The sequence below is a fragment of the Acinonyx jubatus genome, chromosome A3 (genome assembly GCF_027475565.1).
Source record: "Acinonyx jubatus isolate Ajub_Pintada_27869175 chromosome A3, VMU_Ajub_asm_v1.0, whole genome shotgun sequence".
Taxonomy (NCBI): Eukaryota; Metazoa; Chordata; class Mammalia; order Carnivora; family Felidae; genus Acinonyx; species Acinonyx jubatus.
Genome location: NC_069388.1, coordinates 111,801,968 through 111,816,116, shown reverse-complemented (window position 1 = coordinate 111,816,116; position 14,149 = coordinate 111,801,968). Strand labels below are relative to the sequence as shown.

The following is a 14,149-nucleotide window of genomic DNA, read 5'->3' as shown; positions in this document are numbered from 1 at the left end:
CATATGATGTGTTTTAGAGAGAATTCTATTCTATGGGGTAAAATTAAGTTTCCAAACAGAAAGGTTAACTAAGATCTGGAAAATATGACTTGTAAGTGACTCATTCCCCAAGTGGTCTTGATTCTTTTCTGCAGTATATTTCAGCATATCATTTACTTTGCCTTACAACTAAGCATTTTTTATGTTGCCATTCTAGGCTAATCAACGACATTTTTCATTTTATCTAGTCATAAATTCGTCCATTTTGGCTATGTTTAAGTAGGTCTGCACATAGTCTTCAACTGCAACATTTCATAAACAATTTTATTTAAAAAAATGTTTTGTTCTGGGATTTGACCCAAATGTTGACCAAGCAGTTACAAGTGAAATATTACTCAGTGTCCAGAGAAGGATATTGTATTTGAAATGTTGCCCTTGAAGGATCATCAAAAGTTGGCAGGATTTTTTTCAGTCTATGAAACATAAGTGAGGATTTCATGAACAACTGTGGTCGTTATATTTTTGTCCAGGAATGTGACATCAGTACAGTGTAGTGGAATAGAGCCCATCACACTGTCAGCAGAACTTTGCTGGACTGATCACATGTATGAAATGAGTTAAGTTAGAGTCTTGCAAAGTATGCTCTTCAGTGTGATCTAGGCACTCTTTTTGATGTCACACCAATGAAACCCATGATTCTCTAAAAGATGGCTTAGATGCACACACAACCATTTATTGTGGGAGCGTATGCCGAAAATGCATTTGATATAGTGCATGAGATGTAATATTGTAGTTTAGCTCTTCGAAATTGAGCTTATGAAGAAGTTAGTGTGTAAGAGAAAAGTTTGAAATGCTTTGTCCGGGAGTTCTGCTATAACATCTATAGGCAACTCTGTAACTCTCGGGTAAAGTTGTTTCCTCATCAAAAGAGCTGATCAAAAGATTAATCTCTTGGTGACTGATGAGTGCATTGATTTAAAAAAAAAAAATTGATACTTTGCAATGAGTGTTATTAAATATACTAAACATATTATAACTATCTGTAGGAATTTCATTTTAAAATAGCCTTAAAATAATCTTATAAGAAGAGATTTTGGTTTTAGCACACATTTTAAATGTACTGGTTGACATTTGTATCCAGAAGGTCATGAATATTCATTTCCATGGAGAACCTACAGGTTTATTAAAATAATATACATCTACTGAGTTGACATGTTCCTCTCTTTACTTAAAACTTGAGTCATCCAAAGCTTGAAACTGTGTGTTCATAATTGACTCATTGTTTTCCATGATACTGTGCATCTAGCCAGTTCTTAAATCTTACCAGTTCTTTCTTAAGGGTCCCATGTACATCCATTCCTCCCACTCTTATCCTAGGCCATGTCCGAAATCTTTAGTTTCGAAAGGCCCTTTAGAGATTATTTTGTTCAGCTAACTAACTCATTTTACAAAGACTTGTGACTCACATTGCCCAAGAGCCAGACCTATGATGTAGAGTTTGTAACTCCAAATCCCTCCCGCTCTTCTTTCCATTATATTTCTGCAACTGGTCAGTAGGGCAGAATTCTAGTATCTGATAAGGATAATGCAGTTCACATTTCTACGGTGCTAGCTCTGTACGAAGCCCTATACCAAGTCTTTAACTATATGAACTAGTTTATTCCTCACAACCACTCTTATGAGATAGAACTGAAGAGTTTACAGAGGATGGTAGAGTGGTGCATGTAGTGTTCTTTCCTTTTTTTTTTTTTAATAGCTTTTTTGAAGAATAATTAACCTACAGTATTTACTCATATTTTGAAGTGTGCGATGATATTTTACACATGTATACACCTGTGAAATTACCACAATCAAGACAATTAACAGAATATGATGTTTTAAGATCTGGCTTTTAGTTTCTCCTCTGTCACTTCGACAGCTCATCTGACTTCCGAACTAAGGATTCTTTCCATGTAAACTGATCTTTGAAGCCTTTCCAGGTATAAAATAATGTGATTCTTCTTAGGCTAGCTCTCCACTCATCCTAATGCTGGAATTCATTGCAAGATTGTATCCAAAAGAGTTACTTCCTCTTCCCTTGGGAACTTTCTGAAATTACTTTGAGAGAGAATGCATTCCATTGTTAGGATCTGTAATTGCCGCAAAGTGCTTCCTTTTATTAATTAAAAACATGTGTGATTTTGTCACTTATAACTGCTAGCCAGAGCTGTGCTAATATAGTAGCCACTAGCTATCTGTGACTATTTAAATTTAAATAAGTAAAAGAAAAGACATAAAAAATTCAGTTCTTCAGGTTCACTAGCCACATTGGCAGTGCTCAGAAGCCATGTGTAGCTAATGGCTGCCATTTTGGACAGTGCAACTAGAGAATATTTATATTGTCAGAGAATGTTTTGGACAGGACTGCTGTTGAGCAACAGACAATGACAGGGTAGGTCTGTCCTTCTTTCTATATGACCAGCCCCCAGTTACTTAAGGCTACTGTCACTGTCATTTCATGTCTGAAGGGTTGTCCCTGACTTGCAGACTCATTCTTGGCCTTCGTTCCCTCTCCCTCTATGTTAGTACTGGATTGGTTTTTCTAAATACCATTTACATCATGTCCCTTTTTTGCATTAGGAAAGTCTTTAATTGTTCCCAGTTTTACCTTTGACTTTATATTTGCTACTCAATTTGATATTTAATACAAATTGTTTTTAGAATGCTTGCTGTGTTTCAGTCACCGTGCCAGGTGCTAGGGATATTGAAGAACTCAGTGGGGCAAGGGCAAAAATTACAAGTAGAAAAAAGGGCATAAAGGGGATAGGAAGGGATGTGGTTAATCTAAACCTGAGAGATCAGAGAAGGCTTCACAAAGAGCCTCATGCTTGAACTGACTCTCGAAGAATTAAGAATTTATTAGATGAAGCTGGAAAAGGTATATAACATGTATTAAGAGAAGTACAGAGACTTGAAACATCTCTGTGGGTTTGGGAATTTGGGTAGTTTGGAATGGCTGGAGCAGAGTGTGAGGGTGGGTTGTGTGGCAGGTGATGAGGTTGAACAGGTAGGCAGGAACTGGTCCTTAGAACATTGGATTCCATCTTGATGGTTGCTGTCAAAAGGTTTTTAAATATTTGCGTACTCCTAAGACAGTTATTGAGGGCCACCTATGATAGGGGGTACATAGAGCAGTGAACCAGACTCACGTGGGCCTTTTGTGAGCCTTATGGTCTAGAAGAGAATTGCAGCCAAATTTCTACCCATCTTTCAAGGCCTGCCCTTCTGAAAAGGTTTGTTCAACTATCCTAGTCTTAGGGATATGCCCCCTTTGGTATTTATGATCAGTACCATACAATTTCACTTCACGGTAATTGTTATGTGTCTTCTCTTCCTAGCTCTTCTTTTCCCCATATCTTGTTAGGGAAGATCAGGGCTTAAACCTTGCTATAGGATCTGGTGTAATTCAAAGCATATATAATAATTCAGTAGATGTTTATTAAAAGTCATAGGATAGAAGAGAGGGAAATTGTTGAGGAAGGGAGAGAGGCAGGAGAAGGACGCAACACTGGAGGAGCAGCAGTAGGAAATAAGCTTGCGAAGTATGGAGATAGGCAGAAAAGGATTTTTTTTTAGAGGAAATGAGTTGGCGTTGGCTAGCACTTTCCTGTTTAGACATGATGTCACAAATGTGTAAAGGCTGGCTTACGGTTATGGATTCTTAGGATAATTGTTTTCCCCCTTCTCCCAGTGCCACTTTTCTTGCTGACCTCTTCTGCATGGCGGACTTAACCTCTTTTTTTAACCTCTCAGTGAAGATACAGTAATTTGGGTCTCAGCTTTGAATGGACTCTCCTGCTGGATTGGCTACTTTGGGTGGGTCTAGGCCTCATCTTCTGTCTTTGGTGTTCCTTGCAGCCATAAAAGTGGAATTGTAAGGTCCCTAAGGTTTGGTAGATAGCTTCAGGGCAGAATATGGCTTTGGTGCTTGCGTAATTCCTGAGGTTCAGTTTTCATTCAGTTTTTGTTCTTTGAGGATTCCTTACTTTCTTCTCAGCACAGTGGTATCAAACATCTTATTTATTTTAGTTTATTTATTTATTTTTGTTTATTTATTCTTACACACACTTTATTTACTTGATTGAAAGCCTATGGTACATACAGTGTTTAATATAGCTGACTTAGCTTTGTTCACACTGACTCCAATGTGGTATATTTGGGTTTTCTGTGCTTGAGACTTTGCTCAGTTGCTGCTGTTGCCATTGGTTTGCTTTCTTTCAGGTCAGGAGCAAGGTGGGTACTTTCATATAAAATCTTATTTTTAATTTTCTCTCTGGCAATTGTCTCCTGGGTTTTTAGCTTGTATAGTTATACCTACAATGGAACCAGCATCCTAAAGCCACTGAGATAAATCCTCCTACACCAATATCACATTATCTCCTAAATCTACTAGTTAACAAAAGATGTTCAAGGCCAGCCACAACAGATCCTAAAGAGCCATTCATATAATATTGAATCCCACGCCCAGGGAATGTTTTCGGCATCTAAAATTCCTAGGATCTTAAAGAGCTTTCCCGTGGTGGGTTCACTTGGCTCTGGCCCTGTAGCCATGAGTTCTGGTATATGACTGCGGCCCTCCCTGGCCTGCACTGTCTATTAAACATTTTAAGTCCAGACTTTAAATCTAGCTTTAAAAAAAATTTTTTTTTAATGTTTTATTTATTTTTGAGACAGAGAGAGACAGAGCATGAGCAAGGGAGGGGCAGAGAGAGAGAGAGAGGGAGACACAGAATCCGAAGCAGGCTCCAGTCTCTTAGCTGTCAGCATAGAATCTGACGCGGGGCTCGAACTCATGAACCGTGAGATCATGACCTGAGCCGAAGTCGGACGCTTAACCGACTGAGCCACCCAGGCGCCCCTAAATCTAGCTTTTTAAAGGTGTTTTTATTGGGAAAGTAATTGGTCATGCTGTTGGAATTTAAAGATTAAACTAATTCTTTAAAAAAAAAAAAACACCCAAAAAACAAAAAACCATGGCTTGTCTTCCTATTTTTATTGAACAGTCTTTAACCCCTGAATATATGAGCTACAGAAGAAGTAGAAGATGGAAGCCAATTACTCTAATATCCACCTGAATACACACAGGTAGGTAGGTAGGTAGGTAGGTAGGAGGGAAGATAGATACAGACAATCAGCTTTGAGGATTTATGTGACTTATTATGTGTTATTAGGACAGTTTAAATTTGACAGCCTTCCCTAGACTTACATGGTCTATCACAATGTCATAAGTCTACTTACATGCAGAAATGGCCTTTCTTTGGTTATTGAGAGGTTTTTAAAAAGCTTGGCCAAGTTTTACATCCCTTGATATATATTGCATCCAGAACCTTAAAGGAAAATTACTTTACTGTTGACAACTAAGGAAAATTGTGTCACTTGTGAACTGTGCTAAGATGATAGAAGGTTATTGTATTTCTGAGAAAAATGGCTATACACTCAGGAATAGTGGGCAGATAGAAGGAAAAAAATTAATAAAAAGCACTAAGAGCACTGAATATCATCATTTCCTGCTTTTCTTGAGTTTGGTTTGTGTGGAAGAAATCTACTGATGGAGTTTCGTTGTGAGAAATTCATGTTTGGATGCCTGTCTGTCTTTTAAAGTAAGACATGTACATCTCTGCTTACTCTCTGAGTCCAGAGAATCTCTTTAAAAAGGACTGGCAGTATATAGAAAAACACCTCTTCAGACTCATTTTAATTTCGGTTCAGAGTAAAATAAAGGATATCTGTTTCTTAGCTGTAAATGTTTGTCAGATAACTAGGTGATGAAGGAGGTTGGGTTGTGTAACATCACCTCTATATTCATTCTGCCAACTTCCCCCTCACCCCTGTTTTTTCCAATAAGTGTGGATTCACATTCTGGCTTTGCCACTTAACAACTGAGGTGACGAGTGAGTAAGCTATCTGAGTTCAGTTTTCTTTTCGTTTCTTTCTTTTTTTTATTTGAGAGAGAGAGAGAGCTTGCATGTGCACATACGCAGGGAAGGGGCAGAAGGAGAGAGAGAATGTTAAGCAGGCTCCATGCTCGGCATGGAGCCTGACAGGGGGCTTAATTCCTCGACCCTGGGATCATGACCTCAGCCAAAATCAAGTGTTGGATGCTCAACCAACTGAGCCACCTGGGTGCTCCTGAGTTTAATTTTTTAATGAATTAAGTGGGGATAGTGTCAGCCTCAAAGACATCATTGTGAGAATTATAACACAATATATACCTAGTACTAGGCTGAGATGGCATTCAGTATGTATCACTTCCCTTTCAGCTTGAATAATAGAAAACTGATTCTCCATCTTTGAACACTGGAAGTGTATTTTTTATTCATTTATTATGCATTAATTCTTTAAAATATTTTAAAAATCTCTTTTTTTTAAGTTTATTAAGTAATCTCTACCCCCAAAGTGGGGCTGGAACTCACAACCCAGGCATCAAGAGTCACCTGCTCCACTAACTGAGTCAGCCAGATGCCCCTAAAATTATTTTTTTTTAATTGAAGTACAATTAAGGTACAGTGTTAATATTATTTTACCATTATTTATGCATTAATTCTTGTGGAATGCTGACTAACCCACCACTGGAAGCCTTTGTGAGGGGTAGTTTGTCAGGGGTGCTGTAGAGGTATGGCTCAGGTGACCTGTGGACACCCCCTGCACTCTGGTGTGTGTCAACTAGCCTCTTTATTATATATGATTAATTTTGACAGTCATTTTGTTCCAGACACCTTGTTATCAGGTTATTATCCTCCCATCTATTCAGCTACGGTATTCAGAGAAATAAATCCTAATCTGACTGCTAAGCCAATATTCATTCTCTATTTGGTATTCATATAGTCATCTGTATCTCTGTGTGTCTTTCTCCTTTGAAGGGAGAATTTCTACATTCATTATGAGGCAAACAGTCTGTAAGCTGAGTTCTTCATTAGATTTTCTGTGATGTTTATGTGTAGATTCATTTGGTACTTTGTATCTTCACCTTGCATTGCCATATTCTTTTATAGCATGAGTAAGACAAGCAGTCTAAAATTAGAGCAGGTTTATAAATTGTATTTCCTAGGATCCTGTGGAATAAAGGATGGATGTATGCAATGTCCTTAGCTTTGTTCTTGCAACATGTGAGTGCTGAGAGAATGCTAGCTGTGAACTATTTTTATATCCGCGTTCCTCATTTTTAAGAGCAGGGAATATGCAAATATATACTTCGCATACTGTGGACTCAACATTTTACTCATTTTACTTAATCATAGATTGTTATTTTCATCATAGTCCCCCCCCAACCCCCCCCCCCCCAAGTCTCACAGTCAGCTCTCAGCACACACTCCATCACCTGGTTCCTAGAACTCAGATTGTGCGGTGGTCACGTCATCATTGACCAGGGCTCACACTTACAGCGGCAGAGGCCTTCCTAAAGCTCCGTCATCTCCAGCCTACATGCTGCCCCTATTCTCCCAGCCCCCGGTCCCTAGCCCCACTTCGCCAGACACATTTTCATAATCTTTTCAGGCTCCAGGCTAGTGGCATCACCAGCAATGGAGCCTGATCATATAAGGAAAATACCACGAGCTCATGAGTGGCTAAATCGGGGACTCCGGGGCATCCCTGCCCTAAGACACTTACTACACTCCCTCAGATGCCAACCTCCCCAATTCCCCCTGCCCCTGCCTGCCAACTCATCATAGTTTTTAATGTTTCATCTCATATCTTTCAGTGACGAAACAAGAAAATCTGTTTGTAGATGATTCCGGTCTGTATTTGGCTATTCAGTTCCATCTGGAATGTGCATATATATTTTTATATTATTATGAATATGCAAAAGCAAAGGATCAGTTCCACATTGCTAAAGACATCAGCAAATTACAAATTGATTTGACAGGTAAGACTTGTTCCTTTTTGTGGGTTATTAATTTATTTTCGTGATGAAACTATTACATTGGCAGTTTGGCTGTCTTGTTTGGTTGTATTTGATTTTTTATGTTCTGTTCTTTGCTTTATAAAAGTAGATTTTAAAGATTTTATTTTATTTCATTATTTCTCTTTTAATTTTAGAGAGAGAGTGCGAGTGTGAGAGGGGCAGAGTGAAGGAGAGAGAGAAAGAATCTTGAGGAGGCTGCACGTTCAGAGCAGAGTCTGATGTGGGACTTCATGACCCTGAGATCATGATCTGAGCTGAGACCAAGAGTTGGATGCTTAAACAACTGAACCACTCAGGCACCCCAAGATTTTATTGTAAAAATTCATAGTTTTAGGGGCACTTGGGTGGCTCAGTTGGTTGAGCATTTGACTTTGGCTCAGGTCATGATCTCACGGTTTGTGGGTTCAAGCCCCACGTCAGGCTCTGAGCTCACAACTCAGAGTGTGGAGCCTGTTTCAGATTCTGTGTCTCCCTCTCTGTCTTTCCCTCCCCTGCTTGCACTCTGTCTCTCTCTCTGTCTCTCAAAAATAAATAAACATTAAAAATAAAAAATTTCAGTTTTAGGGGTGCCTGGGTGGCTTTAGTCGGTTAAGGTCTGACTTCAGCTCACATCATGATCTCATGGTCCATGAGTTCAAGCCCTGTGTGGGGCTCTGTGCTGACAGCTCAGAGCCTGGAGCCTTCTTCCTGTTCTAAGTCTCCGTCTCTGCCCCTCCCCTGCTCGCACTCTGTCTCTCTCTCTCTCTCAAAAAAAAAAAAAATAAATAAAATAAAATAAAATAAATAAACGTTAAAAAATGTTTTCAAAGTTCATAGTTTTAGAACAAATTAGGAATGAAATCTTTTCTTTATTCCTGGAGATTTCCTCTATTTTCTAGTCTGGTTAGATACATGTTAGTAATGTACAGCAGCCAGGTAGTATACAAATGAACTTGTTTTTAAAAAGTAAGCTCTCTGCCTAATGTGGGACTTGAACTCTAGACCCTAAGATTAAGAGTTGTGTGCTCTACCACTGAGCCATCCAGGTGCCCCTACAAATGAACTTTTTGACCATTTGTTTGTGAATGTGCGTTTCCTAAAGTTCGTCCTAACTCACAAGTTTGGTGTGGCCTCTTTCCATCGCCCTTGTTTTGTAAATACCCACCTTCCATCTTGGTTTTCTTGTTTTCCTTAAGAACAGAAATTTTTGACTTTTATTTTTTTCAATACCTTAGAACACGGGTATATAGTTGGCACTCAGATGTTTGTTGAATGAACAAGTAAGTTACAGAATTTCTTCAAAAACCTTTGTGTTTCTTCTGAGTATCAAATAAGAAACATTAGTTGCTTTTTATGTCTTGCTCTATCCCTGGGTTTTCACAATATTATTGGCATTCGGTACTGATGACATTAATGAAAGTCAGACATGGTCAGTTGAGCACATGTGTTATACCTGTTAAACTGCTCAGGGGCTGAGCAGTCCAGGCTGTGACAATGGGTGTGTGAAGGTTGAAGTGATTGAACTTATTTGTCATTCTTGGGCTTGGTCTGAGTTATCCCTAAGGCCCATTCTAGCCCCCTAAATTTTTTTTTTCTTAGGGTGCCTGGGTGGCTCAGTATGTTAAGCATCTGACTTTGGCTCAGGTCGTGATCTCACGGTTCATGAGTTCAAGCCCCCTGTCGGGTTCTGTGCTGACAGCTCAGAGCCTGGAGCCTGCTTCAGTTTCTGTGTCTCCTTCTCTCTCCGCCCCTCCCCTGCTCATGCTCTGTCCCTCTCTCTCTCTGTCAAAAATAAACATTAAAAAAAAAATTCTAGGGGTGCGTGGGTGGCTCGATTGGTTAAGCGTCTGACTTCGGCTCAGGTCATGATCTCACGGTTCGTGGGTTCAAGCCCTACGTCGAGCTCTGTGCTGACAGCTCGGAGCCTGGAGCCTGCTTCGGATTCTGTGTCTCTCTCTGTCTCTGCCCCACCCCCACTTGCGCTCTGTCTCTCTTTCTCAAAAATGAATAAACGTTAAAATTTTTTTTTCTGTGTTTCTTATTGAGCTGGTCTTGTCAATAAAATCTTTCAAATACATTATGAGTTAAATATGACTGTGGCCTGGTCTGGGATCTTAGCCATCTTTTATTACATTGTTTGTATGGGGAAAATTATTAAATATCTAGCTTATAACTTTTGGAACGATGGCCATATGTAAGTTGGAGTCTTGTCTGTGTTTGAGAATATAGTTATACATAATATAACTTGTGAGGTTAGTTTCAGAGATTATGTTTTTAAATGTTTCAGCCCTAGGGGGCTTTTCTTGGGCTATTTAAAAACTAATGGCATGGTATTCTGTATAGTCACCTATAACTGCTGGTATATTTACTAGCTAGTTCCTCATATTTTTTCCAAGTTAAGAGTGAAGAACTTAAAAAAAAACAAATGTGGTACTCAGAAATATAAAATGGGAATCAGATTATTATTTTTTTCCATTTAACTGTAGCCTTTCTATAAAAAAGTGAGCTGTGTTAGGCCGTCTCAGTAGCTATTTTTGTGTAACATGTGTAAAGGGCCAGATTCATTGCAGGATAAAATCTAGACTTCTTAGACGGGTCATTACGGTCAAGGGTCTTTATAATCTGAAGCTTGCCAGAGAATGGATAATAGGACTGTTGCTTCTATTAAAGCTATTCTTGTAGCAAGGTATTTCAGATACAAAATGGAAAAAATGTTGGTGTTAAATGAAGCCAGATAGAATCATGGAAAGATAGACTGTGGGATTTAGAACCTGGAGACCCTGGCTTTAAGCTCTGGCTCTGATACTGATAATCCCTGTGATCTTAAGCAAGCAGCTGCACCTCAGAACCTCTGTTTTTTCATTTGTTATGTGAAGATGCTGATAATCCTTCTACCAATGACACTTCTTTTCTTTAAATGTTTATTTATTTATTTTGAGAGCTGGAAAGAGTGGGGGAGGAGCAGAGGGAGAGGGAGAATCCCAAGCAGGTTCTGCGCTGCCAGCCCAGAGCCCGAAGTGAGGCTCTCTGTCTCATGAACTGTGAGATCATGACCTGAGCCAAAATTAAGACTCGGATGATTAACTGACTGAGCCACCCAGTTGCCCCCATGACACTTTTTTGAGGAAGGAGGTAGTTTGATGCAAAAGTAGGTATGTGTAATCCAGTGGTGTAAATCTTGGGTTTGAGTTCTGGCCACATAGCTTATTGGCTTTATAATTCTATTTTAATTTTTAGTATTATTATTAATTTTTATCTCCCACCCCTGGCTTTATAATTTTATAAGTAGTTTTAAAATCATCACTGGGCCTCAGGATTTTTTAAAATGTGAAATGGAGAAAATACCTTACAAACTTTAAAGCACTCTGAAAATACTACTTTTCATGATTGTACAGTAGATCTAATTGACAAATCAGTAGATACAACTTAATATGCTTTTTTCAGGTGCTTTGGGGAAGAGAACACGGTTCCAGGAAAATTACGTGGCGCAACTTATTCTAGATGTGAGAAGGAAAGGGGATGTCTTTTCACACTGTGAGTTCAGTCCCGCACCCACTCCTCAGGAACATTTAACCAGGGTGAGTCGGATCGAAAGTTAATTGAATTAACATCCAAATCTGACAGTGTCAGTAGGTGAGTTTTGTAGAAACACTGAATGGGTTGGGAAGAGGCTTCATTTTGTCCCTTTTCGAGCTGTTTCAGGGTGGCTGGGGTTTTAAAAACAAACCTATGGCTAGGCCTTTTTTACCCTAAGTAGAGATAAAATGTCATTTTTTTTCTTAGACCTCAGTAATAGGAATTAGCAATGCAGTTAGTTTGTATTACCCTTCTTGAAATAATTCGAAGGACGAACTGAGTAGAGTCTAATTTTTCTAGCTGCTACCATATTTGTTGTCTTAACTTTCACCTTCTGTGGATATTTTTTTTTTAATTTTTTTTTAACATTTATTTATTTTTGAGACAGGGAGAGACAGCATGAACGGGGGAGGGTCAGAGAGAGAGGGAGACACAGAATTTGAAACAGGCTACAGGCTCTGAGCTGTTAGCACAGAGCCCAATGCGGGGCTTGAACTCACGGACCGCAAGATCATGACCTGAGCCGAAGTTAGATGCCCAACTGACTGAGCCACCCAGGCGCCCCTGGATATTTTTAAATATTAAGAGACATGAAATTTCTTATACTTCCTCTTTAAAATATATAAACAGATGATAAGAATACCTTTTTACCAGTGTTCTGATCCTTTGTTACTCTGTCATTATTGGGCTGGTTGCTGCCTTAGTATGTTTTTCTTGACCTGGCTAATGCATTCTCTTCTTTTTTTTTTTGTTTTTTTTTGTTTAAAGATTTTATTTTTAAGTAATCTCTACACGCAACAGGGGCTCTAATCTATAACCCTGAGATCAAGAGTCGCCTGCTCTACTGACTGAGCCAGCTAGGGACCCCATGCATTCTCTTTTCTTGTAGCTTAATTTTATGGCTCTTAGCAGGATAATAAGTTGGAGAACTTAGTGGTCAATCTTGCAAAGCTAAGAAGGTACAAAATGCCTTGGGTTGAGATCCAAGAGCTGTGACAAAGCTTGATTGGGACACAAGGAATCCCTGGGAAGTGAAGAGAGCTAAAAGCAAAAGGTGGTGGGGGGGGGGGGGTGTTATGGTGATTGACAGTGACAGCTGATGGTCTCATGCAGTCTGACCCCTAACATAAAAGGAAAATTTAAATAGTAACTACTCGTTTTCAGATAATAAAGAAATTTACCCCCCCTCCCCAAATAAATAAATTTATGGCTCTTGGTCACTTTACCTGTTTAGATGCCTTTCCATCTCCTTCCACAGAAATCATTAGCATTTATATTTTTTTATTGCAGAAATCCCAAGCCAACATTTTTGGTAGTCCTTTGCTTGATGTTACTGTCTTTGAAGCCCTGCTCTTCATTTTAGAGCCTACAAGCACATTTATCTTGGGTACTTTGAACACCAAAATTCTATTCTGTACTGAAAATAGTGCCAAGAGTAGGGTCTAGGGATGGGAAGGGAGAGTGGCAGCAGTCAGGAATCCTAAGGAAAACCTTTGATGACATATTGTATACCTCCTGGGCTTACTCCAAGCACTGTCTTGTTTGCATTCAAGATATCCAGGGAAGAACAGCTATTGATTCTAAGAGGAGAAGGAGGGAGGTAAGGAAAAGATGTAGAAACTCAGGGATAAGATTACACAGGGTGCTGCCTATACTTCCCCACATAGGTTGAGCCATAGTGAAGGAGGGCTTGTACTGCTGTGTTGATGCTGGTCCGGAAACACTGTGCTGTTACCTGCTTCAGTCCTTGGCCTCCTTGCATGTCTGGAGTCTCCCCTTTAAGCCTTTATTTTTCTTTTTTTCTTTTTTTTTTTTAAACCTTTTGATGTAAACCAAATCCTTCTCTAAATCTTAGATTAACTGCCATAATCCTGATCTTTAAGCCACAGCATAGCATCAATGAAAAGAGATTTAATTCTGCAATCCATGGGTTTAATTCAGTAATCCATTGTTGTTTATTTTATTTCATTTATTTTTTTTAATGTGGAGTTCTCTTATTCACAATTGTCTTCTGGGGGCGCATGGTCGGCTCACTTGGTTAACCGTCTGACTCTTGATTTCGGCTCAGGTCATGATCTCATGGTTCGAGAGTTCGAGCCCCACATTGGGCTCTGTGCTGACAGCGATATTCTCTTTCTCTCCTTCTCTCTCTGCCCCTTCCCTGTTCTCTCTCTCCCTCTCAACATAAAAAAAAAAAAAATTGTCTGTTGTGATGGTAAACAGGATAAGGATATCATGACTGTTATTAGGAATGCAAAAAAATGCACAATTTAATATAGAATTTACTGAATCTTTAATATTTGAAGTAAAATACATTCAGATAACCTTATGGTTTTCATTAATTACTACTTAAAGGAGTAAGGTACAAATTATGTGATGTATGTATTGATTACATAGGAACAGCTTTATACTTAAGGACAGAAGATAGAATTGCTTGTTTAATTACATATCCTATTTCCTTATGTGAAGGACACTATTAGATTATAAAATACACTATCTTTTTGATAACCACTCTTTGGGAAAAAAGGAATGTTATTACATCAGTTTTAGTCATTGCAAAATATATCTTGATTGGAAATGTTACAGTGTGAAAATGTGTATCTCAGAATTGAGGAAACAGTAATTTTATTGTCAGTGAGGAGCATATTTCCCTGTGGGCCTTTCTAGAATCTT

General features: G+C 38.9%; 1 protein-coding gene, 2 non-coding genes and 1 pseudogene across 3 annotated transcripts in view; 1 reads left to right on the top strand and 3 right to left on the bottom strand.

Moving 5' to 3' along the window:
• TTC27 (tetratricopeptide repeat domain 27) overlaps positions 1-14,149 on the top strand; it is a 185,463-nt gene that overhangs the window by 17,813 nt on the left and 153,501 nt on the right. Inside the window, exons 6-7 of the mRNA XM_015064214.3 lie at positions 7,718-7,882; positions 11,345-11,478. Of these exons, the coding sequence (XP_014919700.1) occupies positions 7,718-7,882; positions 11,345-11,478 (299 nt within the window). The remainder of the gene's footprint in view (positions 1-7,717; positions 7,883-11,344; positions 11,479-14,149) is intronic.
• LOC106967892 (cytochrome c oxidase assembly protein COX20, mitochondrial-like) lies at positions 4,202-4,569 on the bottom strand (annotated as a pseudogene).
• Positions 7,300-7,384, bottom strand: LOC113592554 (small Cajal body-specific RNA 18). The gene has a single exon (XR_003412460.1). It is a non-coding gene; the product is annotated as a small Cajal body-specific RNA 18 (non-coding RNA).
• LOC113592560 (small Cajal body-specific RNA 17) lies at positions 7,464-7,603 on the bottom strand. Its single transcript, XR_003412466.1, has one exon. It is a non-coding gene; the product is annotated as a small Cajal body-specific RNA 17 (non-coding RNA).